This window comes from Quercus lobata, chromosome 12 (genome assembly GCF_001633185.2).
Source record: "Quercus lobata isolate SW786 chromosome 12, ValleyOak3.0 Primary Assembly, whole genome shotgun sequence".
NCBI lineage: Eukaryota > Viridiplantae > Streptophyta > Magnoliopsida > Fagales > Fagaceae > Quercus > Quercus lobata.
In genome coordinates this window covers 97258-121558 of record NC_044915.1, presented here as the reverse complement: position 1 = coordinate 121558, position 24301 = coordinate 97258, and the positions used below count along the sequence as shown (strand labels likewise).

At 34.8% G+C, this 24301-nt stretch overlaps 1 protein-coding gene and 1 pseudogene across 2 annotated transcripts; both read left to right on the top strand.

Moving 5' to 3' along the window:
- Positions 1-819: 819 nt before the first annotated feature.
- LOC115971465 (7-deoxyloganetin glucosyltransferase-like) lies at positions 820-3099 on the top strand. Of its 2 annotated transcripts, none has more exons than XM_031091398.1 (2): positions 820-1428; positions 2166-3099. In XM_031091398.1, exons 1-2 carry the CDS (start codon positions 912-914, stop codon positions 3056-3058), a joined length of 1410 nt encoding a protein of 469 aa, XP_030947258.1. In that variant the 5' UTR covers positions 820-911; the 3' UTR covers positions 3059-3099. The 2 variants fall into 2 exon arrangements, with proteins under 2 accessions (XP_030947258.1, XP_030947257.1); XM_031091397.1 differs by having other exon boundaries at positions 821-1428; positions 2130-3099.
- Positions 3100-4152: 1053 nt separating this feature from the next.
- On the top strand, positions 4153-8995 carry LOC115971595 (annotated as a pseudogene).
- The last annotated feature ends 15306 nt before the right edge of the window (positions 8996-24301 follow it).

Below are 24301 nucleotides of genomic sequence, written 5' to 3'. Positions count from 1 at the left end.
GTTTTTTTTTTTCACATTTATTTCAAGAGTGATTTTATTATTTTGAGGGACCAAATAACTTTTGAAATAAAGTTGAGTAATATAGCCTGCCGCCCCTGTATTTATAGATTGTATCGACAGATTTTAGTAAACCCTCGATAAAAGAGGGTTGAAATAACTAAAGTTTGTTGTAGTGAGTAAATCAGACAGTTTTGCTCTAAATTAGTTTAGCAAAATCTCTTCCAATTTACTATGTGATAACTTATGAAACCATTAACACGTTGTTTTAGTCATTTAAGCTATTTAACTATTGAAGGGAATCTTTTTCACAAAAAATGGTGATGTTATATATACTAGAATTTCCAAGTGAAAAAAAGTAGTATTCACAGTCTAGGGATGATTCATTAACATCGGATATATAGATGCTGTTTAGAGTGGGTGTCTGCGTTTTCAGATTTTTTTTTTTTCCTGCACGTAAACAGTAACATCACATAAGTTCACTGTACAGGGGATGAAAATCACTATTCACGTACTATTTATTACTGTTCATAACACTGTTCACGTACTAAAAAATATTAAAAATAGGTCCCACGGTACTATTTACACATTTAAAAATTATTTTGCTACAGTATTTTCAGTTTTTCAGTTTTCAATTTCAATAAAAATAAGTTCAATCCAAACAGAATCATAAAAGCAAAACAAGAAAGAATTAATTGTCTCTTTCTTACCGGTAACCGTTCGTCTCTTTCATGCTTTTGTCATGCGCCTACAATCACGGGGAAGAGAACTAAATTCCAGAGGCACAGTCTGTGGCCAAAATTGACGCGAAATTGCTAGAAAAAAACAGTGGGTCATTAATCATTTTATAAGATACATTGAAACTTGGAAAGTGCCCATGTGCACACACAACACATAATAGAAAGAAGTAAAAAATGGATTCCAAGACGCTAAAGGCTGATAAGCCTCATGCAGTTTGTATTCCATTTCCAGTTCAAAGCCACATAAAAGCAATGCTCAAGTTTTCAAAGCTTCTCCACCATAAAGATTTTCACATAACCTTTGTTAACACTGAGTTCAATCACCAGCGTTTTCTGAAATTTAGAGGTCCCAACTCCTTAGATGGTTTGTCTGACTTCCGATTCGAAAGCATTCCAGATAACCTCCCTCCATCGGATCCAAATGCCAGTCAAGACGTCCGTTCTCTTTGCAATTCCATTATGAAAAACTTCTTGGCCTCATTTTCTAACCTTCTTGTGAAACTCAACAGTGCAACTTCAAACGTTCCTCCAGTGACTTGTATTATCTCAGACGGTTTCATGCAATTCACCATCAACGCTGCTCAGGAACACGGAATCCCAATTCTAAAGTTCTTCACTGTCTCCGCTTGTAGCTTAATGGGTTACATGCAGATTCCTCCTCTCAAGGATAAAGGCATCATTCCACTTAAAGGTGTGTAACAAAAAAAGCGAAACTCCATTAAAATCTTGTATTAATTTATTAGAGCAATTGCACGTTTGGATTATTAATTATTATTTTTTTTTGGAGAAGAATTATGAATTATGAATTATTATTATTATCATTATTATTATTATAGTTACAAACTTACAATATCCATCTTTACTTCTTTAGTTTAAAACGTAGCAATATCGTATTTTATTTTATTGTACTGATTCTACTGAACAATTTACTCTATTATCATTTTATATTAAAAACTCAATTTTTTTGTTAGTTGAAAATGGGTCTGAACCAACATGTTAATGACTTTTATACCCTCTTATAACAAACATATCGCATGCGCGCAGTAATACACAATTGACAATTTGAAGGATTATAGTTGTGCATATGTGACGTGTTTGTTATGGGAGCGTATTAAGACCATCGTTGTGTTTGTTATTGGATGGTAAATATTAATACCATTAAAGTGTGGGCTTGGCCATGTATTTTTTAAAAAATTGAATTAATTTTTTTTATTTGACAAAAATACTTAACCTATGGAAAAAAAATGTTCATTACAACATTGCTATGTTTAAACTAAAATGAGAACATTGCAATTTTCTTATAGTATTAAGGGGATAAAGTGTAATTTTTCTGTTTTATTGTGGTTAAAAATAAATTTAATTTTAAGCTGAAAATATTTAGTCTTTTTGCAGATAAGAGCTATTTAACCAATGGGTATTTGGATATAGTTATAGATTGGATTCCAGGTATGAGAGGCATTCGTCTCAAGGATCTCCCAAGTGAGGTTCGAACCATAGATCCAAATGATGTTATCTTTAAATTTGTGATTGAAACAGCAGAGATAGCTCCTATGGCTTCAGGAATTGTTATTCAAACATTTGATGCATTAGAACAAGAAGTTTTGGATGCTCTCTTGACCATGTTTCCTCATGTATATGCCATTGGCCCTCTCCAACCATTGCTCAATCACTTACCCAATGACCCTTTAAAATCAATTGGATATAGTTTATGGGAGGAAGAAACTGAGTGCCTCCAATGGCTTAACTCTAAGGCGCCCAACTCTGTAATATATGTGAATTTTGGTAGCATAGTTGTCATGACACCAACACAGTTGGTTGAGTTTGGTTGGGGACTTGCAAATAGTAAATATTTATTTTTGTGGATAATTAGACCTGATTTAGTTGTTGGTGAATCAGCAATATTGCCACCTGAGTTCAAGTTAGAAACTAAAGAAAGGGGTTTGATAGCTAGTTGGTGCCCTCAAGAAGAAGTGTTGAACCACCCCTCAATTGGAGGGTTCTTAACACATAGTGGTTGGAATTCAACTATTGAAAGTGTGTGTGCAGGAATACCAATGCTTTGTTGGCCATTCTTGGCAGATCAACAAACAAATTGTAAGTATACTTGCAATGAATGGGGCATTGGCATGGAGATTGATAATGATGTCAAGAGAGAGGAAGTGGAAAAGATTGTGAAAGAGTTGATGGAAGGAGAAAAGGGTAAGAAAATGAAGAAAAAGGCCATGGAGTGGAAAAAGTTAGCTGAAGAGGCCACTGAGCCACTTGGTTCTTCATCCATTAACTTGAACAATTTGGTGAATGAAGTGCTTTTATCGAAATGATAGCTATTATAGAAATAAAAGTGATAAAAAATTTATTATAATTTGTGAAGATTTATTATAATAGCATGAATGTACCAATAACGCATTAATTATGTTAAGTGAATTTTACTAATCATGTTTCAAATTTATTATAGCCTTTTGTAAATCCAATTAAAATTAATGCCACTTCAGATTCTAATTACTATTACACTCGCTTATATAAAATGTATATATTCATTCCTGCTATTCATCAATCTCTTATTTTAGGCTTAAAAAAAATCTCTTAATTTTATATTCAATTTAGAAACTAATACTTGATTATTGTATTTTGATTAATCTATACTTTATTTATGTTTTTTTTAAACCATTTTTTTTTAATTTGCATCAAATATCTCAAATTTATTTGCTTGTTGTGATAAATATATTGAGATCCTATCAATCATGCTTTGTCCAAACTTTTTCTTTTAATAAATCTTCCTCTTTGATAAATATATTGAGGTCCTACCATCACGGGGAAAAAATATTTCGATGGTCCAGAGTTCTAGCCCAAATTTTGACGAAACAGCTAGATTGAAAAAAAATGGTTCATTTACAAGATACAATAAAGTGCATATATAGGTCGGCTTCACAGCCCAAATTGTCCCCAATTAAATAGCTAGATTGAAAAAGTGGGTCATTATAAAAATAATAATTTATAAAATTAAAAAAAAAAACAAAGAAAATAATGGGTCATTTTATATATAAGATAAATTGAGGGTGCGTATACCCTCGCAAACATAAATGACAAAACCATTTTCACACAAAACCCTAACTCTACATACCATAGGTTACTTCCTACTTGCGTATGCGGTATGCCTAATTATGTTTACATATATAGGTTGGTCCATGTGTGCGCATGAGGCCGCTAGAAGAACAATTTGTGGAAGTACTTTTCAAAAGAAAAGATGCAAAACCTAATCCGACATTATTGAAGGACTGTTTTTGCACCTCAATTTTAAACTATAAAAAGGGCCTTCTAGACTATTGCAAAGCATTAACAAACACTTGGAGAAAAACACTCTAAAAGAGTGCTTAAAAGCACTCAAAGAGAGTCTTCATCAAAAGAAAGAAAAGAAATGGATTCCAGCACGTTAGTATCTGATAAGCCTCGTGCAGTTTGTATTCCATTCCCAATTCAAAGCCACATAAAGGCAATGCTAAAGTTTTCAAAGCTTCTCCACCATACGCATAAAGGTTTTCACATAACCTTTGTCAACATTTGTAGACACTGCAATTTGTATCCGTTAATAAATTTTGGTCCCCGGCTCCAATGATGAGCTTGACATGTCAACCAAGGGTAATTAAAGAATTCACAATAGTTTGGAAGTAATCACAATTCAAAAGTGCTCAAATTGCTTTGAAATCGATATTGAAAAATAACCTTTGCTCGCTTTTTGACCATAACTTTTGATCCACAAAGAATTTTTTAGTGAAGTTTGTTTCATTGAAAAGTAGACATCTTGGGCTTCAATTTAAATATAACTTTTGCCTAATTGGGACTTACATCAAGTAAGTTATGACCATTTGAAATTGGGCCAATTGGGGAGTTCATTTTTCTGGGTTTTAAAACTTCATTTTAAGAGCTCAAAACATCATACTTTGATGTGTCAGCCCATAGACCCTTGGAACGTTCAAAGACAATTAAAATGCCCCCGAAGCCCTAATTTTAACTTATAAATACTCATCTTATGTCTCCAATCAAGACCCTAGCAAGGGTGAGTTATTTTTTAGCCTCCATCTTTTCTAAAACCCTAATTCTCTTTTCCAAAACACACACACAACCCTTTAGAATTTATTTTTTTTATTTTTATTTTTTACAAATTAAAAACCACTCTTTAGTTAGTTTTAAGGCAGAAACTATTTTCCAAAATTAATTTCTCAACCTTTTTCAATTAATGTTTGTTCTTGAGTTGTGATTATCCAAACTATTGTGTTCTTTTGATTATTTTTTTCCTCAATCTAATCTTTATGTTGTAGCCACTGAGGGGTTGGTTAAACAACTTCAAATCTGTGATTCTAAAGCGAGGTGAGCTTCTTTTCCATGGTTTCCCACTTTGTTTAATATGATTCACATGATTTTCTTGATATAGTTTCTCCATTCATTATATTTTTTTGTTTGATGTTTTTAACTATGTTTGATATGTTTTAATATGCATTTTTAGTTTAGGTTTATGTTGTTTTCCTTTTTTAAAGCATGTTAGGTTGTTTGTTTCCTTAGTTTTTGTGTTTCTGAGTTTCTTCTGGGTTAGGGTTTCTGGGGACATGCCTATGCACGCATAATTCTCTATGCGCACGCAGGCTTGAAGTATGCGTATGCATACAACTAGCCCGTGTATGTAGGCTCATGTATGCGCATGCGTACTTCTGGCCAGAAACCCTAATTTGAATTTTTTTGCCTCTTTTTCTTTATTTCCCTGTGTCATATACCTCTGTTTTGGCTCTTTTTTATGTTTTGAGTATCTGTTCCTCTATTTAATTGTTTGTTTTCCTTTAACATGCTAGATTGGTGTTTTCTTTTCTTGCTTTAATACCATGAACATGCATTCATATGTCAATTCATTGATGCATAGGTACTAAGATGTACTAAGGTAAGTCATACATCCACATGAACATGCATCAGATATACTTAATGATGAGTTGAATATGCTTGGTTGGATGATGTGTTCTTGATGTCTAGAATGCAATCACATGTTTCTTTGATGTTGCCATGTTTATGTTTCTGCCCTTGTGATATCTTGTTGTTTGCTGCCTTGGATGAGATGATATGATATGCATGATAAATGTATTTTAGGCTTGATGTGAGTTTCCATGATAGATGTATGTTAGGGTTTTGGGATGATTGATTGCTAGATGTATGCTAGTGTGTGTGTGAGTGTAGATAAAAATATTGAATGAGCCTTTAATGAGTTTAAGACATAAGACACAATGACTGGAAGTCAACCACGGGTCGGGTGGGATTGGGTGCCTAACACCTTCCCATCCCCACATCTAAACTCCAAACCCATACTCTGGTACTGAGTTCAGTCATTCCATGTAAGGGCGCTATATTTATGGTTTCTAAACCTAATCTAGGTGGTGAATCCATCTTTTCTCTGCCCCGGTCCACTCGAACAAGGCGTTCTCCCTTTTCCTTAAGGAGAAAACCGTTGTGCCCACAACATTGAGTTCAATCACTAACTTTTTCTGGAATCTAGAGGTCCAAACTCCTTGGATGGCTTGCCTAACTTCCAATTCGAAACCATTCCAAATAGCCTCCCTCCATCGGATTGCAATGCCACCCAAGACGTTGCTTCTCTTTGTGCTTCCATTATGAAAAACTTCTTGGCTCCTTTTTATGAACTCCTTTTAAAACTCAACAGTGCAACTTCAAACATTCCTATAGTGACTTGCATTATCTTAGATATTTTAATGCAATTCACCATTATTGCTGCTCAAGAACTCGGAACCCTAATTACAATGTTCTCCTCTATCTCTAGGTCTAATTGTCCATTTACCACTTTTTGTGGAAATTATTAGCAACATACTATTGTTTGCAAAATAAGTAGCAATATAGCACTTTTTTGAAACTCAAGTTTGCTGTGTAAAACGAGTTTTAAAATCTCAAGTTCCATAAAAAACTTGTGTTGACGTGGATTTTTTTATTGAAAAAATGCCACATGGAACTCGAGCTTGGTAAACTCAAGTTCCATGCAACACAATACTCGAGCTTACCAAGCTCGAGTTCTTTGTAAATACAAAAGTCGAGCGTAATGCTCTTTTTTTTTTTTTTTTTTTTTTTTTTTTCTATGGTACTCGAGCTTATCAAGCTCAAGTTCCTTATACTTTTTTTTTTTTCGATAATCAACAAATAAACATAAACTAAAAGTAAGTAATTTTTTTTCCTTTGAATGCACAAACATATGTTTTTATTTATTTAAATCGAAGCATTGTAAAATATAGAAATTTTAATTTCAAAATTTTAATTTTTAGGCCACTCATACCCCTTGTTCATTCATTTTTAACACATTCATCAATTTCTAACTTCTCGGAAGTGTTATGGTCAAATTGGTTAAAATATTGGGGGTTACAATGAGAAATTAAAACAACATATAAAAGAAAAATCTCACTCCATTTTTAGCCATGGGCACACCGAAAGAAGTTTAAGCTACATATTATTATTTTATCAATCCTGTTTTGAATTACTCTATGATCAAATGATTGATAAGTAACCCCCAATATTTTAACCAATTTGACCATAACGCTTCCAAGAAGTTAGAAATTGATGAGTGTATTAAAAATGAATGAACAAGGGGTATGAGTGGCCTAAAAATTAAAATTTTGAAATTAAAATTTCTATATTTTATAATGCTTCTATTTAAATAAATAAAAACATATGTTTGTGTGTTCAAATGAAAACAATTACTTATTTTTATGTTTATGTTTATTTATTGATTATCAAATAAATAAAAAAAAGTATAAGGAACTCAAGCTTACCAAACTCGAGTTCCATATTACAAGGAACTCGAGCTTGTTAAGCTTAAGTACCATAGAAGAAAAGAAAAAAAAAAAAGAGCATTACACTTGAGTTTTGTATTTACAAATAAATCGAGCTTGGTAAGCTAGAGTATTGTGTTGCATGGAACTTGAGTTTACCAAGCTTGAGTTCCATGTGGCATTTTTTCAATACAAAAATCCATGTTAGCACAAGTTTTTTTTTTATGAAACTCGAGTGTTTAAAACTCGATTTACACAGCAAACTCAAGTTTCATGAACTCGAGTTTCAAAAAAGTTGTATATTACTACTTATTTTGTAAATAATGGTATGTTGCTAATAATTTCTGCAAAAAGTGGTAAATGGCCAATTTGGCCTCTATAGAGCCTATAGGTTAATGGCTATCATGAATTTTCCTTCTCTTATGGATAAAGGCATTATACCACTTAAAGGTATAACAAAAAATGCAAAAGCCTTGAAATCTATTGTCATTTATGATTAAATCAAGTCTTTAAGTTAATAACACTATTTTTTGTTTTTTGGTTTTGTAGATGAAAACTATTTAACTAATGGGTATTTGAACACTGTTGTAGATTGGATTCCAAGTATGAGAGGCATTCATTTGAAAGATCTCCCAAGCTTTATTCGAATTATAAATCCAAATAATATTTTCTATAAATATTTGATTGAAATGACAAATAGAGCTCCTATGGCCTCAAGAATTGTTATTCACACATTTGGCTCGTTAGAGCAAGAGGTTTTAGATGCTCTTTCCACCATATTTCCTCGTGTGTATGCCATTGGCCCTCTCCAACAACTACTCAATCGCTTACCCAATGATACTTTGAAATCAATTGGGTATAGTTTATGGGAGGAAGAAACTGAGTGCCTTCGTTGACTTAACTCTATGGCACCAAACTCAATGATTTATGTGAATTTTGGCAGCATAGCTATCATGACACCACCGCAGTTGGTTGAGTTTGGTTGGGGACCTGCAAATAGTAAGCACATGTTTTTGTAGATTTTTAGGCCAGATTTAGTTGTCAGTGAATCAATGATATTGCCACCTGAGTTCAAGTTAGAAACTAAAGAAAGAGGTCTAATAGTTAGTTGGTGCCCTCAAGAGGAAGTGCTAAACCACCCCGTGATTGGATGCTTCTTGTGCAGGAGTGCCTATGCTTTGTAGGCCATTCTTTGGGGATCAACAAACAAATTGCAAGTATACTTGCAACAAATGCGGCAATGGCATGGAGATTTATTACGGTTTCAAGAGAGAGGAAGTAGAGAAGATTGTGAAAGAGTTGATGGAAGGAGATATGGGAAAGAAAATGAAGAAAAAGGTTATGGAGTGGAAAAAATTAGCCGAAGTGGCCACTAGCTCATTTGGTTGTTTGTCCATTAACTTGAATGATTTGGTTACTGAAGTGCTCTTGAAGAATAAATGTTAAAAAAAAAGTGACTTCAAAATTGAATCTTGCTTAATTTGACAGGTAGGATAAAATATATAAAAGGTGGAAAAGTAAAAAAATTGAAAAGGTATCAGTTGTTTATCAAGCGTATTTGGTAGAACGGATATAAAAATAATAACATAGGAAATGTTTTTACTATTTATTTATTTTTTGTTAAGAATAAAAATGAGATGATAGAAATTATAATTTTTGTCAATTTATATTATGACCTTGTTAAATAATTTTTAAAATTTTTTTTTTTATCTTAGTTTTTATATTTGTTGAAGATTTATGATTGTTAAATTACCAATTTTTCCTAAAGTTTAAAATAAATTTATTCATTCAATCTAACACTTTTCTTTCATGTGTGGGTCACCTGAGTTGCTATTGAGTAGGCTTTACCAATTCTTCCAAAGGGATTTAATTTAACTCCCCCCACACCCCCACCCCCCCTTTTCACTCATGGCCATTCTAGGTTGACTATTCTAGGTTCTACATGTTATTATTCCTTTGTATTTGGGTAACCATTCGAGGTAAGTAAGACTTTGTGGGAATTAAAATCCTAAAAAAAAAAAAAAAAAAAATTTTGTAACTCAGTGGTGGAATTCTTAAAATTTTCAACAATAATTGATAATTAATGAATGGTTGATATTCTATCATATCATCAACATTTTAAATAAAAATTGATGAATTTATTAAAATCAGAACCATATTCATTGAAGCAGAAATGGTTAAGATTTTAAAAAAGTCAAGCTAAAGTTATCCTAAATTTCTAATGAGCCCCTAACTAACTCCCCCATGTATATCAATCAATTGTGGATTAGACTATATGTTTAGAATGGGATAACTTTTGGATTACAAATTAATCATGATGTTTTGCGGTATGCAAATCCAACGGCTAGGATAAGAGTTTAAGCTACGACAAACAAAGACAGGTCGTTCTTGAGGGGGCCACGTATACCAGGACAATGAAATTGTGAAAATCCACAATTAATTGCAATCTAGAAAGAAACAAATACTAATAATCAAACTGTTGAAATAGAGGACCAACTCTCTTAATTCTAAAACGAACTATGAAGAGACGCTTAGCCAATAAATTCAACCACAATGATAAAATCATTTTCAATACCACATTACGCTAAAATGATATCTTTAAAAAATTTTCAAAAAATCAAACACTAAATAATGACACATACACAAACAAAATCGAGGTACATAATTTGAAAAAAAAAAAAAAAAAACTAATGATAGTATTAGTAGATGAACGAACGTGTGAGAAGTTCATTTGCACATATAATATCTCTCGAGGTATGGAAAAAAAAAATTATAGCTTAAAGAAATCAAATCCTTACTTCAATCCAACTCAATTGAACAGTACGTAGTAACCATCATCATAAAGAAAGTAAAAAATTTGAAGCAATATAGTAAATGAAAGTAGTGAGATTTAAGACTTTTCAATTAAATGTACTATAGCTTTCAATAGCTTTCTCTGACTTTTGAACAAACAAAACAAAATTTTTACGATAACTTAGAAAAAGACTTAAATTTTTCTATAGTTGAATTGATTGTATATTGGAGTTGGACAACTCACACTGCGTCAAACTAAGGCCAAAATATGTAAATTTGCAAATCCCAAAAGCCCACCTTTTCACGAAATCAAACCCAAATTTCCGATCCACGACCGACAATGTGTCCGGTGAGACCTTCTTATCCACATGAGTACTGAAAATATATCTAAACTTAAGCACTTCTGATCCATATGACATTCTAGTGGGTATCACTTTGTCTTCTATTTAGATATGCATTTTTAGAAAAATGAATAAATGCACCGGCCAGCACCATATAACAATACTTTTAATTGCTAACCCAGCACTATATATTTCAAAAACAATTGTAACATCTCTAAAAGGCCATGGAGATGCATACGGTTGTTAGAGTCAATTCACAGAAATCTTGACTTCACAGCATTCAGAAAAAGTTGGTAAATCATTTACAGACCACCTTGCAATTGGACATAAAAACTCTAGCAGATTGAAAAGCACACACATCTCAATCGTAGTTATTTTCTATGAAATCTATGGCAAAAAACAACCACTACAAGCCCCAACAACTTAAATCAAATCAAACCCATATTACTACAGTTTCAACCAAATTCACTCTAATCTCAGAATTCTATTCCTTTGTTTTTGATCAATAATCTCAGAAATCTTAAACTTCTAAGGGGAAAAAAAACTCACGCATCCAATGATTCAATATTAATTATTTCTTTTAACAAACACTAGAAAGTATTAAATAATACCCAGAAAGAAAAGAACAACTAAACAAGCGTAGATTCATAAAATTATGGAAGTGAAATGAAAGTTCCAATCAGCAATCACTATGAACCAACAAAGTTTCAGACTTTGAAATGACCCCTAAAAAAAACAAAACAAATAACTTTAAGCTATTTTCTTGAGGTTTCTCGGGAACCAAACAGAACAGAGAGAGAGAGAGAGAGAGAGAGAGAGAGAGAGAGAGAGAGAGAGAGTACCTCCGCCATGAGTGGTCCGATCAAAGGAGAGCAATTCTCACCACAACCTATCCAAAAATAGAAATAAATATAAATTTTAAAAATAAAAATACAAATCCGAAAATTTATTTACAAACACAAACCCTAACTCAGAAAATTTAAAGCTAAGCTCAAAAATCATGTACCTTCTCTGGTGGATCTGGAGGAAAGGGACGTTGGGATTGGAGGGTGGAGTGTTCTCAGTGTTGAAGAAGAGAAAGCCTATGAGAAACAAAAAACAGGAGAAATTTAGCAAGTGATCAACAAAAACTGGGTTTAAATTTACCAGTGGGGAGTGAGAGTGACAGATTTATGATGTGCGATGGGTAAGGGCTTGAGATCGGAGAGATGGAGGGTGAGGGTTGAGATCTGATAGGCCAAAAACGAATTGACCTCTTGTGATGAATTAATTGATTAATTAACCAAATTTATTAATTAATCAAATTAACATGCAATTGTACGTGGCAGCACAAACAAATCACCAATTAACTAAAGTATGTAGTGGAAAATAAATTGACACGGTAATTTGTTTACGAATGGGGAAAACCTACACGACAAAAACCCCACCAGATGATTTTAAGGTTACCACTCTTGATAATCCACTATTATCAAAACAAGTGGTTACAAGTAAAGGAATCCCAGTACCTTATACCAATTTATAGTTGAACCCTTACCCCAATACCCAATTGGACTTGTTTTGTAGTGACAATCTCTCCTTTTCAATGCACGGCTTCCAGTACGTGACTAACCAATTGCGCAGATCCCAGTACGCAACTTCAATCACCAACTAGAGAAGGATGTTGGCTGCAAAGTCCTACAGTTCATCCAGACGATAAAGATCATGAAGTTGCTTGGTCACAAAACCCTATGGTGTACAAACACAACAGCTTCTTCAAGAACTAGGGCAAACTAGGTTTCTAGTCACACTCTTCTTCACACTATGGAATTGTGCTCTTGTGCAACTTTTGTCACCTTTTACGGCTCTTAAAATAATTCTTATTTATGTTTAGGGCTGTGAGAAAAGAAAACCCAAACATACATTCACGGATTGGATGAAAAACAGTTTTGAAAAACGGAACTTCATAAACCTCGACAGATACCTATTTGTTGAGAAGCTGTCGAACCACGGGATTCAGACAGCTCTCTAAGCCTCGATAGATGCTAACTGTCGAGCTTTAATGACCAGCACTTTCACACTTGATTCTTGAATAGACTTGCATGGTTTTAACACTTGAACTTGAAACCTTGTTTTTTGAAGGATTAAACACATCCTAGATCTACCTAAATACAAGTAAAGTGCATTTTGTCAAAGGATTAGCTAATTACATAAAATAGTGACATATGTTCTAACAAGATCAGAGATTGAGGGTGAGGGCTTGAGAGATGGAGGCTTGGAGGGTGAGGGTTGAGATCGGGCTTGAGAGATAGAGGCTGATGGGCGATGGGAGAGGCTAGGGTTGAAAATGTTTTTAGTATACTATTTATACAAAGCCTAAAGCCACGTTTTTAACCTGCGGCTATAGGCAAATTTGAAGCCGCATTTAATAAACGCGGCCACTTCCTAAACTAAAGTCGCATTTTAAACACATAGCTATAGACTAAATTTAAAGCTGTGTCTATAAAATGCGGCTTTAGGCAAGCTAGAGCTGCTTTTTTAAAACTTGGCCATAGCTAAGATTAAAAAAAAAATGAAATAGGAAGGTCCTATAGCCGCATGTTTTAATTGCAACAATAGCTCCACCCCCAAAAATGCGGCTATAAACACTAAAAACGCGGCTGTAGACATATTATATGGCCGCATGTTTAAAATGTGGCCTCTTTTGCCTACTTTAAGCTGCGTTTTTGCAAACATGGCTTAAAAAAACGCGGACTAAGACCAATGTGTTTTGTAGTGTGGGCCACTTGAAGTGCCATTAAGTGAGAGCCAAATAAGTGAAAATTTAAATGAGAAGTGAGGTGGTAACAAGGATTACTTTGATACAATGTTAAATTATTGATTCTCTTAGAAACTTAAATTGTTAAGAAATGATGAATTTATTCATTTAATCTAACAATTACAATAAAATGAATATGCAAATATTGCATTACATAATTACATTGAGTCTTAATAAGCTAAGATTTATTATGGCTTATTTAATGAATCAAATTGAAGTTTTACTTCTTCCCAATGAAACAAAGAGTGTTGCGTGCAATGATGTTGGACATAAAATTTCCAAATTGATCTTTTCAGGTTGGCGCTGCAGAACCAAAAAGGAGCTGAACTCTTTATCACCTACTGTTGGTTTGTTTGGAATCGTCGAAACAAGATATGAGTTAAAGAAGCAGTAATGCCTCTGGAGAAGATTGCAGATCAAGCTCAACAATACCTCTTGGAATTCCAGCAAACTCGAAGCAAACCTACCAGCAAGAAGTTGCCGAAAAAAATCATTTGGAAACCACCTGATCTTGGTACACTGAAAACAAATTTTGATGGTGCTGTTTTTGAAGATTTGGGAGTAGCGGGCATTGGTGTTGTGGTCTGAAATTCCTCTGGTACAGTCATGGCAGCCTTATCCGAGATAATTCCTTGTCCATCATCAGTATTGGCACTGGAAACTGTTGCAGCTCGAAGGGCAGTCCACTTCCTCCAAGAACTCAATCTACGTGGTTCAATTTTGGAAGGTGATTCAGAAATCTCGATCTCGGCAATCAAAAACCAATGTTTCCTTCACCCAAACGTGGGTCACTTGATAAAGGACATTATGTCTTTAATTGGTTCCTTTCAATATTTCTCTCTCTCATACACGACGGCAAGGCAATGCTCTAGCACATGCTTTAGCCCGGAGAGCGAGACTTTCTTTTCCTATTTCAGTTTGGAAGGAGTTTGTTCCTCCTGACATTTACAAGGCCGGCTTCATAGCCATAAGTGTCACAAAAGAGTTGGATTTTGGAAATGACAGTTTTAGTCAACTCTTCTCAATATTTTAAACGCTTTTTAATATTTCAAATTGCGATGTTTAGGTTTCAATACTCCATTCTTAAAAAAATCTCCCTTCTAATGAAAATGATTGGATTCTGTCACTTTACCTCCAAAAAAAAGAAAATAATTGGATTAAAAAAAATATATTTATAAGATGTAAAGAAAATGAGTAATGATGTGGCATATTAATTTAAGAATGTTACGAAAATTTTATGATTTTTTTTTGTTTCTAGCATTGCTCAATGAAAATGCATATGCACACATACACAATGTCAGGGGAAGAGAATTTTATGTTGCCTTAAATGTGATACTACCACTACAAAGTTCCATTTGTTTGCCGCCCTCACTGGAAGACTGAATCCAATTATTGGAGACTCTAGAAAAATGTTAAATTCTTTCCCTTTCTGGATTGTTTTAAGTGTTTACGGAATCTAATTTTGTGATCCAAAAACTATGCCAAATGCTAAATGGGCTGGCCCTCAATCTTTGTTTCTTACTCGTCTCATTTACCATTTAAACATTGACTTTTTAGCCAAAATTGTCAGGACATAGCAAGATTGAAAAACTGGGTCACATTATAAGAAATAATCAAAGTGCAAACGCACATACACACAGTGGCATGGCGGAGCTAGGAATCTTGAGTTGGGGGGGCCGAACTATATATTTTGTCAAGATAAACTCAAATAAAAAATAGACACTCCCCTAGAAAATCCACATAATATACGTGTATGTGTGTGTAAATATAAAATATATAAATTGTTTGCAAAACTTCATCCATGTTTGACAAATCAATATCATAATGTTATAATTGAAGTATCATATGAGCTTTTTTATTTCTTGATAAAATCTTGAGAATAGGAAATTTCAACCAAATTGCATATATTATCAATGTTGAATGATTTGAACGTATTAATTGGAATTGAGATTGAGCTAAAAATTAGGGGTTCCATGCTTCCACTATTTACTCACAAAACTTACTACCTAACTATTTCATTCTATTGCAATTGTATATCAACTCTAAACGCTCTCTTTTTTAGGAAAAATTACTAAATTATTTGATCAATGCTTTCTTTTGGGGGGGCCAACTCCTATGTTCTTTCATATAACCTTTAAATATTTATAAAATATACATAAATTGTATAAAAAAATTAAAAACTTTGGAGGGGCCAAGGCCCCCCCCAAGGATACATGTGGCTCTGCCACTGCATACACACAGAAGTAGCAGAAAGGAAGAAATGGATTCTGAGAAGTTTGTAGTTGATAAGCCTCATGCCGTTTGTATTCCATATCCAATTCAAAGCCACGTAAAGGCAATGCTAAAGTTTTCAAAACTTCTCCACCATAAAGGTTTTCGCATAACCTTTGTGTTCAAATTGAAGAAGGAAAGAATAGTGGTGATTGTTCAAATAGTGTATAAAATACCTATGAACGTTTAGACTCCCAATTTACAAATTACCAACACAAGCTTATAATCAAACAATGTATGTACGGAATATGATAATAAGCTAGAACAAAATTGGTAAAACAATCTAAACTGAAATTAATCATAACCATAGCAGTAATTAAAAGGCAAAGATTAAGGAAAGAGATATGCAAACACAAAGACAACACAGCGATGTGTTATCGAAGAGGAAACTGAAATCCTCGGCGTAAAACCTCTCTGCCGCCCTCCAAGCGGTTAATAATCCACTAAAGAATAAAGTTGGGATACATGAATAGCAGAAGACCCTCCAAGCCTAATCTATCCAGTGCACCTAAGCCCTCCAAGTTTCTTGCTCCAACAGGGTTACGCCAAACCTTGTCTTCTCTAGCTTACCGGATCTTGCGATAGCCCATTGCATCAACCAAAATGAATTGGTCCCTTTTGAATTGCTTCCCAAGCACCAAAATACTTTCTCACAAATATGGGTATGGTGAGATAAGGATTTGGCTAAATGTACCTCTCAAGGATATATCAATGGAGAGGGTGAGAGTAGAGGAATTTGGAGAATCAAAGGCTGAAGATTGTAGATGAGTCAATCCTGTTTTTCTTTAGGGTTTCTCTCTCAAAATTCTCTCTAGAAGCTCTCTACATTTCATGGGTATAAGGGTATTTATAGTAGGGTGTGTATATGTAAGGTTGAATTTAATCAACCATGTGTTGGCTTTATTCCATGACAAATTTGCTTGTAATACAGTACTTAGAAACCCTGTATTTAGGTGGGAATCATGTAAGGGTAGTGTGTGAGAGAGTGTGAAGAAATGCTCAAGACTGTGCAGTGAAGCAGGGACTCGCGGCTGGATCTCGCGGGAGTCTCGCGGCTTGCAAGCCGCCAAAAGTTGCACACGCGCAGAGTATGCAGGGGAGCTGAATAGTCATACCACCTAGAGCACTACAGGACAAAAATCTAGACTAGCCATTAAGTTAGCTCGCGGTTTGAACTCGCGACTCAGTCAAGTCGTGAGGTTAAGTTGTCAGCCGACCCTCTTTTGGAAAAACTGACTCTTCGTATTCCATTCTCACACCAATATAAATACCCCTCATTCCCACAAAATATGTGTGGCTATTCAGAAAGAAAAACCCTAAAAGAGGTTTCTTCAAAACACCCACCCAATTAGAGAGAGCTACTCATTCTTAGAGAGAAATCTTTGTAGTCTCTTCTCATTCCCTCTCTCATTGTCATATCTATTGAAAGGAGATTTCTATCCAAACTCTACCCACACCCATTTAGAGTGTTGAGTGTTTTTGGAGCTTTGGGAAGGATTGGAAGATGCCAAAGATGGCGGACGCTATGGATTATAGCGGAATCCGGTAAGCTAGAAAAGAAAAAGGTTCGGCGCAACCTCGTTGGAGCAAGAAGCTTGGAGGGATTAGGTACATCGCGTAGATTAGGCTTGGAGGGTCTATTGCTGTTCATGTATCCCAATTACATTTTCTAGTGGATTATTGACCGCTTGGAGGGCGGCAGAGAGGTTTTAAGCCGAGGGCTTCGGTTTCCTCTTTGATAACACATCGAGTGTTGTCCTTGTGTTTGCATCTCTCTTCCCTTTATCTTTACCATTTAATTACTGCTGTGATTGTGATTATTTATGGTTTAGATTGTTTATCGATTCGATTATTAGCTTATGTTCATGTTCCGCACATTTTTTGTTTGACATTAAGCTTGAATTGATAATTTGTAAATTGGGGGTCTAAACGTTCAAGGGTGTTTATACACATATTTGAACTTTCAGTATGGAATGCGAAGAGTCAGTTACAACCAAACAGGGTGTTCTGGCGACTCAAGCTCGTGACTGGAACGAGTCGCGAGCTAACTACCTTGCTAGACTGGAAGTTTTGTCCTATAGTGAAACAGCTGGCGTGACCTTTCAGCTCCCCCTGCATGCTTCACACGTGTGCCATTCTGGTGACTTACTAGTCACGAGATCCAGTTGCGAGGCTCTTCTTGATTGCATATTCTTGAGCTTTTCTTCACACTCTCTCACACATTACCCTTATATAATTCCCACCTTAATACAGGGTTTCTAAATACTGAATTACAAGCAAATTTGGCACGGAATAAAGCCAACAAAATGATTGAATAAATTCAACCTTACAAGTGGCACGTGCAAGGTAAAGAAGAAAGTAATAGAAAAGGGTCAAGAGTTCATGTAAATAGAAGTCGTGAGAATTATTATTCATTTGACAGTCATTTGGAGAATAATAAATCTCACAGCGGTCTAGTTCAATATATCTTAACTCTTAAAACATATCAACATATCAACTAGAAGTCTCCATTTCCTTGATCAAGACAAATCATCTTAGTTGATATGTTATAGTTTTCGTAGATGAAATGCCCAATTTCATCACCAACTACGAACTAAAATTCTAAGTTAATAAAGAACTTGTGATTTATATTTTCTGTGACTAAATCACATAAATCACAGACTATGCATCTCATGGGCTATATAATAATGTCCAAATATTCATGTTACCATTATTTTAGATAATAATAAAACAACTCTATTAATCACAACATTAAGTCATACATAATTTCATTCATAATGTCATATATAGCATCATATAATAGGATATAAGGGCACTAATCCTAACAGTGATACTATCAGCAGTAGAGTAGAGATGAGTAGGTGGGCATATAAAGAGAGGAAAGGAGTTGCGTAGATAGATTTGCCTACATCATAAATGGTAAAGAGTAGAGAAAATGTGGGTATACAATTTTAACATCATGTTCTGCTAGCTACTTTGAGAGTGGAGTGTACATTGATGGTAGAGAGTAATTATGGTCTCACACAACTTATTTGAACCTTTCAAATGTGAACAATTATGGCATTTGTCTTTTATATCCAATTTTTATATTTAAATGTGGATATCGCATTTTTGCTCTTTAAAATGTGTAAATTAATGTGTACAATTATAGATATTATGTAAAAAATGGTGTAAAATGAGTACAAGAGAATAACCACCATGACCTTTTTTTTTTTTTTTTTTAAAAAAAATCTAGAGTATGCTCTTTCCAACACATGCTAAAAGGAGTACTTGACGAAAATAATTTACATATTTTTTTTTATTATAAAAAAACTGACATCTTTATAAGCGTCCTTTCTCTTTACCCACAATACTCTAAGGAGGCGTAGGGTATAGGGTAATATTTTAAGATTCTCAAGAATGTTGGAAGACTATATCATTCTCATATTTGGTTGCAAATTACACAAGGAAATCAATGTTTGGGGGAATCTAGATTCTCACTTAACCCCATTTTTATAGAAATGTGTATTCCCTTCAAAACATATAGATATTTGCATTCCCATGTAAGGAAAAAAAAAGTTACATTAATTTTTTCTAAACTGACAATTTTACTCATTTTCCCTTACCCTTTAACCAATAGAAATAAAAGTAAAGAATAATAATTATAAAATTGACAATTTAAATAATTATTTTTGTATTGTACATGCTATTCAAACAATGTTATACTATAGTTTCATTGAATTTACCATTATTTATAGTGTATATTTTACTTCTCAATATTTATTTGGAGGGGAAAAAAAAACTTGATATTGTGTTTACAAACCATAGATATTTTGTGAAAAATAAAAAATATTAAGATTCTTAGGAAAAAATCAAATATAAAATCTTAGATTTCTAATAAAACCAAACATATATAGAAAAAGTTACATTTCTAAGCATCCCAATTGGGAGATTCTGGCATTTTACCCTTAATTTAAAAAAAAAAAATGGCAATATGCCCATGTTTGCAAACTATATAGGAGCGTGCTCCTGTTTCGATACTCGATTATCCTAAAATCGAGTTCAATTAAATACTCGATTTGTAGAAAATCGAGTTATGCCTAATCAAACTTAAAAAAAAAAAAAAAAAAAAAAATTCCATGGAACTCGAGTTTCAGGAAATCGAGTTCCATGCAAATTTTTTTTTATAAGTGTGATTGCCCCATATTCAGGGAGCCCTATAGTGGCGTTTTTAAGCCCTATAGTGACGTTTTAAAGCCTTATAACGGCGTTTTCTTGCAAATTTTTTATAAGTGTGATTGGCCCATATTCAGGGTGCCCTATAGTGGCATTTTTAAGCCCTATAGTGACGTTTTAGAGCCCTATGGCGGCGTTTTCCTGCAAATTTTTTTATAAGTCCCCATACCAGGTTCAAGGGGCCCTATAGTGGCGTTTTTAAGCCCTATAGTGACGTTTTAAAGCCCTATAGCGGCTTTTTTGAACTCGACTTCCCTAAAATTGAGTTCCATGCTTTTTTATTTTTTTATTATTATTTTTTTAGTTTTATTCGGCATAACTCGATTTTCTACGAATCGAGTATTTCATTGAAACTCGATTTTAAGGTAATCGAGTATCGAAACAGGGGCATATCCCTATATAGTTTCGAAATATGGGCATGTCGTGGCTCGGATTCATCCGACTCAGATTCTGAGGAAAGCTGTGACGGAGAAGGGAATTATTCAGCTTTTATGACTATTGCCCATGTTGAGTCTTCAAACGAGTTGAATCTGCTTGTACAAGAGCTTGGAGTACATAGTGATGAAGAATCATTTGGAGCTGTTGAGGAATCAGATGTAGAAGAAGATGAAAACACAGCCAATCTTCAAGACAATTATAACTCACTCTTGGAGAGGTTGAGTGAGTACACAAGGGTGGCAAAGGCAGCTGTAAGAAAGATGAAGAAGGCAGAGGAGGACTATAAAAGTCTCCTAATTCGCTATAAGGAGGCCAAATGTGAGATAGAAACACTGAACGGTGAGCTGTCAGAAGCTTACACAAAAGTGAGATTTCTTGAGCAAGAGGTTGTGCAAGCAAATGCTAAAATAGAGAGGGTCACCACCAAGAAGCTAGATGATGTTATTTCATCTCAAAAGAGTTTTTCAGACAAATCAGGATTGGGATATACCGGAGGAAGTAGCTCATCTGGCAATATCACTAAAGAAGTGAAGTTTATAAAGGCCAAAGAACTAGTTGAAGTTGGCCCTACTGCTGAGAAGCCCAAGATAGAGGAGAAGAGGAACGTGGAGAACGAACGGTTGTTGAATCCCCGTAATCAATTTGTGGGCAGGTCTGAATCCCGAGCCAAGTCTCGTCCACGACCACAAAGGGGTCCTAGATCAAACTATGTGTCATCACTGCGAACTTTAAGGGCATACTCGACCAAATTGTCAAAAGCTAAGAGCAATGAATAGTGCAACTCCTCAAAGGTCACGAGGACCTAGAAATGATAGGAGAAATTGGGCTGGTGAACCATGAAGAGATCAAAACGGTGATCCCGGAATGATGAACGTGATGAAGATGATTGGTGCATTCGCCAACTGCTTGGAAAGCTTCACACGAAGGTTTGAAAGCCCTAACTCCCGTACCCAATCCTATAAGGAAATCACCCCGAACGCAAGTGACGTGTGGGTGAAAAAGGGTACTCATGCATAAGCATTACAACATGTCCATGCATCAATACTTCCTATGCTTTGTGACGGTGTTTGATTATTTGCTTATTGATTATGTTGGTGGTTGTTTGTTTGTCTATTTGTGCATACTTTTGTTCATTTTTGTTTTGGATCAATCTTTTTCTTCTTATGTGTCAGAAATCCAAAAATCACATAAAAAATAGAAAATCAAAAAGTTTGATTAACATTGTTGAGTTTTGTCTCAAAACTTGTTTTGCCTTGTAGCTTTGTGCTAATGGCTTTGTGCATTTTCGAGCGTAGCTTGTTTCTTTGCACTCTTATCACAGTGGAAGAAATCTTGAAATCTATGTGACTGTTGTAAATAGATCTTCAAACTTGTCATGAATGATTAGTGAATGGTTATGTTGATCTTGAGACTTGCATAGACTTGTGCCTATATATCTTCCCACTCTTTATTTTTTTTGCTAAAAAGAGCTCACCAAATGTAAATCTCCAAATGAAAAGAGATATTGAGCTGCAAAAACTTGTCGCACATACTAGTATTTGACTAGGAAAAAGGGAAAGCGACCAAAAATTTATGTTAATGTTTATTCAAAAAAGCCAAAGGCTATCTCATCAAGGTGAAATATCAAATATCACTCTCACAATGAGAAGTGATTGTCTTAAAAGGACCAAAAAGATCAAATGTTATGATTAAATGTGGAGTTAAATGTAAAGCTCCAAGTTATGTTATCAAGTTTTGTGAGAGGTTATATATGCGTACTTCTATAATTGAGATGGGTCACATGATCTAGTGCTAGTTGTGTATGCCTTGGTTGAATTGATCATTGAAACTTCACATTAGACTAAGGACTATCTCATTGTTGATATCCACACACAACACACAAGTTTATGTTCAATAAATGCCATATTCATTTGTGTGATTGTACTTGATAAAATGTGTTTTCACATGCTCAATCTTTGTTGATTTAGGCACAAAAAGATTTTTGAGTGTTTTAGGTGTTTTTGGAAAGTATTTTGTTCTTCAAAAACTGAAAATTAAAAAAAAAAACATTTTTGCCCTGTTTTGGTGACTCAGTCGCAGGTAAGTCAAGTCGCATGCCACAGTCGCAAGCTCGCGGGTCAATTTTGGCGACTTGTTCGCGAGTGGAAGGTCCAATCGCGAGGGGTACACAGAGATTTTCATGGCTCAGCTCGCGGCTCCCTCGCGAGTAAGACTTTCAGTCGCGAAAAACACTTAGAAAATTTTTCAAAACTTTTGTCTTGAAGTGTTTTGGCGGGTGGATCCGGCGACTATCTGGCGACTTACCTCAGCCGCGAAAAACACGTGTTTTGCATAGTGAAGGAAGTTTTTAAAATCTTTTTCAGTTTTCCCTCGAACTTTTTGTGACTGTTCATCTTCTCTCTCAACTGTCTCCTTCCCAAACGCTCCATGTAACCCATTTTGAACTCCATTGTCGCTTCCTTTCAACTCAAAATCTTCAAGTAAAAGGTATGGGTTTTCTTTCTCGAACTCAATTTTTTCTGATTTTGTGTTTTTCCCTCTTGAATATTCGCATTTTTGTCTTATTTGAGTTGGGTTTTTGTTTCGGCTGTTGCTCTTTGTCCGTGCTTAGCTAGTGGAGGCTATTGATTTATTTTGAACTTGTTTAAGTTGTTGGTTTTGGTCTTCATTGAGTGCTTAGCTAGGGTTTGTTATCTGTCGATTACCCATCTTGTCTAATGTTATTTTGATGAGTTGATTCAAAATGTTCTTTTTTGTTTGTTGGGTTTACTGTGTTGACTATATGCCTGTTCATCTAGTGTGTGCATCTGTCTTATGTTCTCTGGGTCATTTCATACTCATCAAAATGTATGTCTCATTGACATATATTTGTCTTTTGGGTGATTTCAATCTCTGCTGCTTTAATACTCTCCTGCATAATGCTAGTTGTTCTTGAGTATCTACCTTTAGGTTCATTCATATGTGTGGTTAATTTAAGTTATGAAGCTTGTCCTTTTATTTTTGTCTTTGTTACTAACAAAGTACTGATTTGTTCTACACATGTATTGAATTATGTTGTTGTGGCCTTTTCTGATTGTTCACAGATGGCTCCTTCATCCCCAAAGAAGAAAACTCCTGCAAAGAAAGCAGATAAGAGAATGAAAATGGACCCTAACCTGTTCAGGTCTGTTTCCCATTTTGAGAGATACAAGGATTTCTTCTTAAAGGCAGGAATCATTCAAGAAAGGTTTGTGGATTTGGAGGATTTGAGAGACACTTTTATCCCTAGTTGTTTTGAAGGGAGAGGATGGGAAAAGCTTCTGTGTGATCTCCTAGTTATGTGTGAACCCCTGATTAGGGAGTTTTATTCCAATGCTGTTATAAGGGAAGATGAACTAAGCTGCTGAGTTAGAGGTAAAGAATTCACTTTAGATGCACATGACATTGATGATGTGCTAGGTCTTGAGGGGTTAGAAGATCAAGAGTCTGTCAACTACAAGGATAGGATTCTGTCTATTGAAACTATACAACAGAGGATAGGTGGACAGAGAGAGGGGAAGTGCCTAAATACCACAGCTTTTCCAGTGGACATGAGGTGTCTCACTATTATCATGATGTTTAACCTATATCCCATAAGGAAGTTGACTACAATTAACAGTGCAAGAGCAATTTTTCTGATGGACCTCAAGGAAAAAACATTCATTGACATCAGTTCCCACATATTTTACACTATTGTGGATGAGACTAGAACCACTTTTAGGCCTAAACTGATCTTCCCTAGTCTGCTCATGTGGATCTTTAGAAAGAAGGGTGTTACAATCCCTCGAGACATCAGTCCCATGTCCACACCTTCTGCAATTAACAAGCTAACCTTCAAAAGGATAAGTGTTCGGTTTCCAGGTGAAGAAGATGAAGATGAAG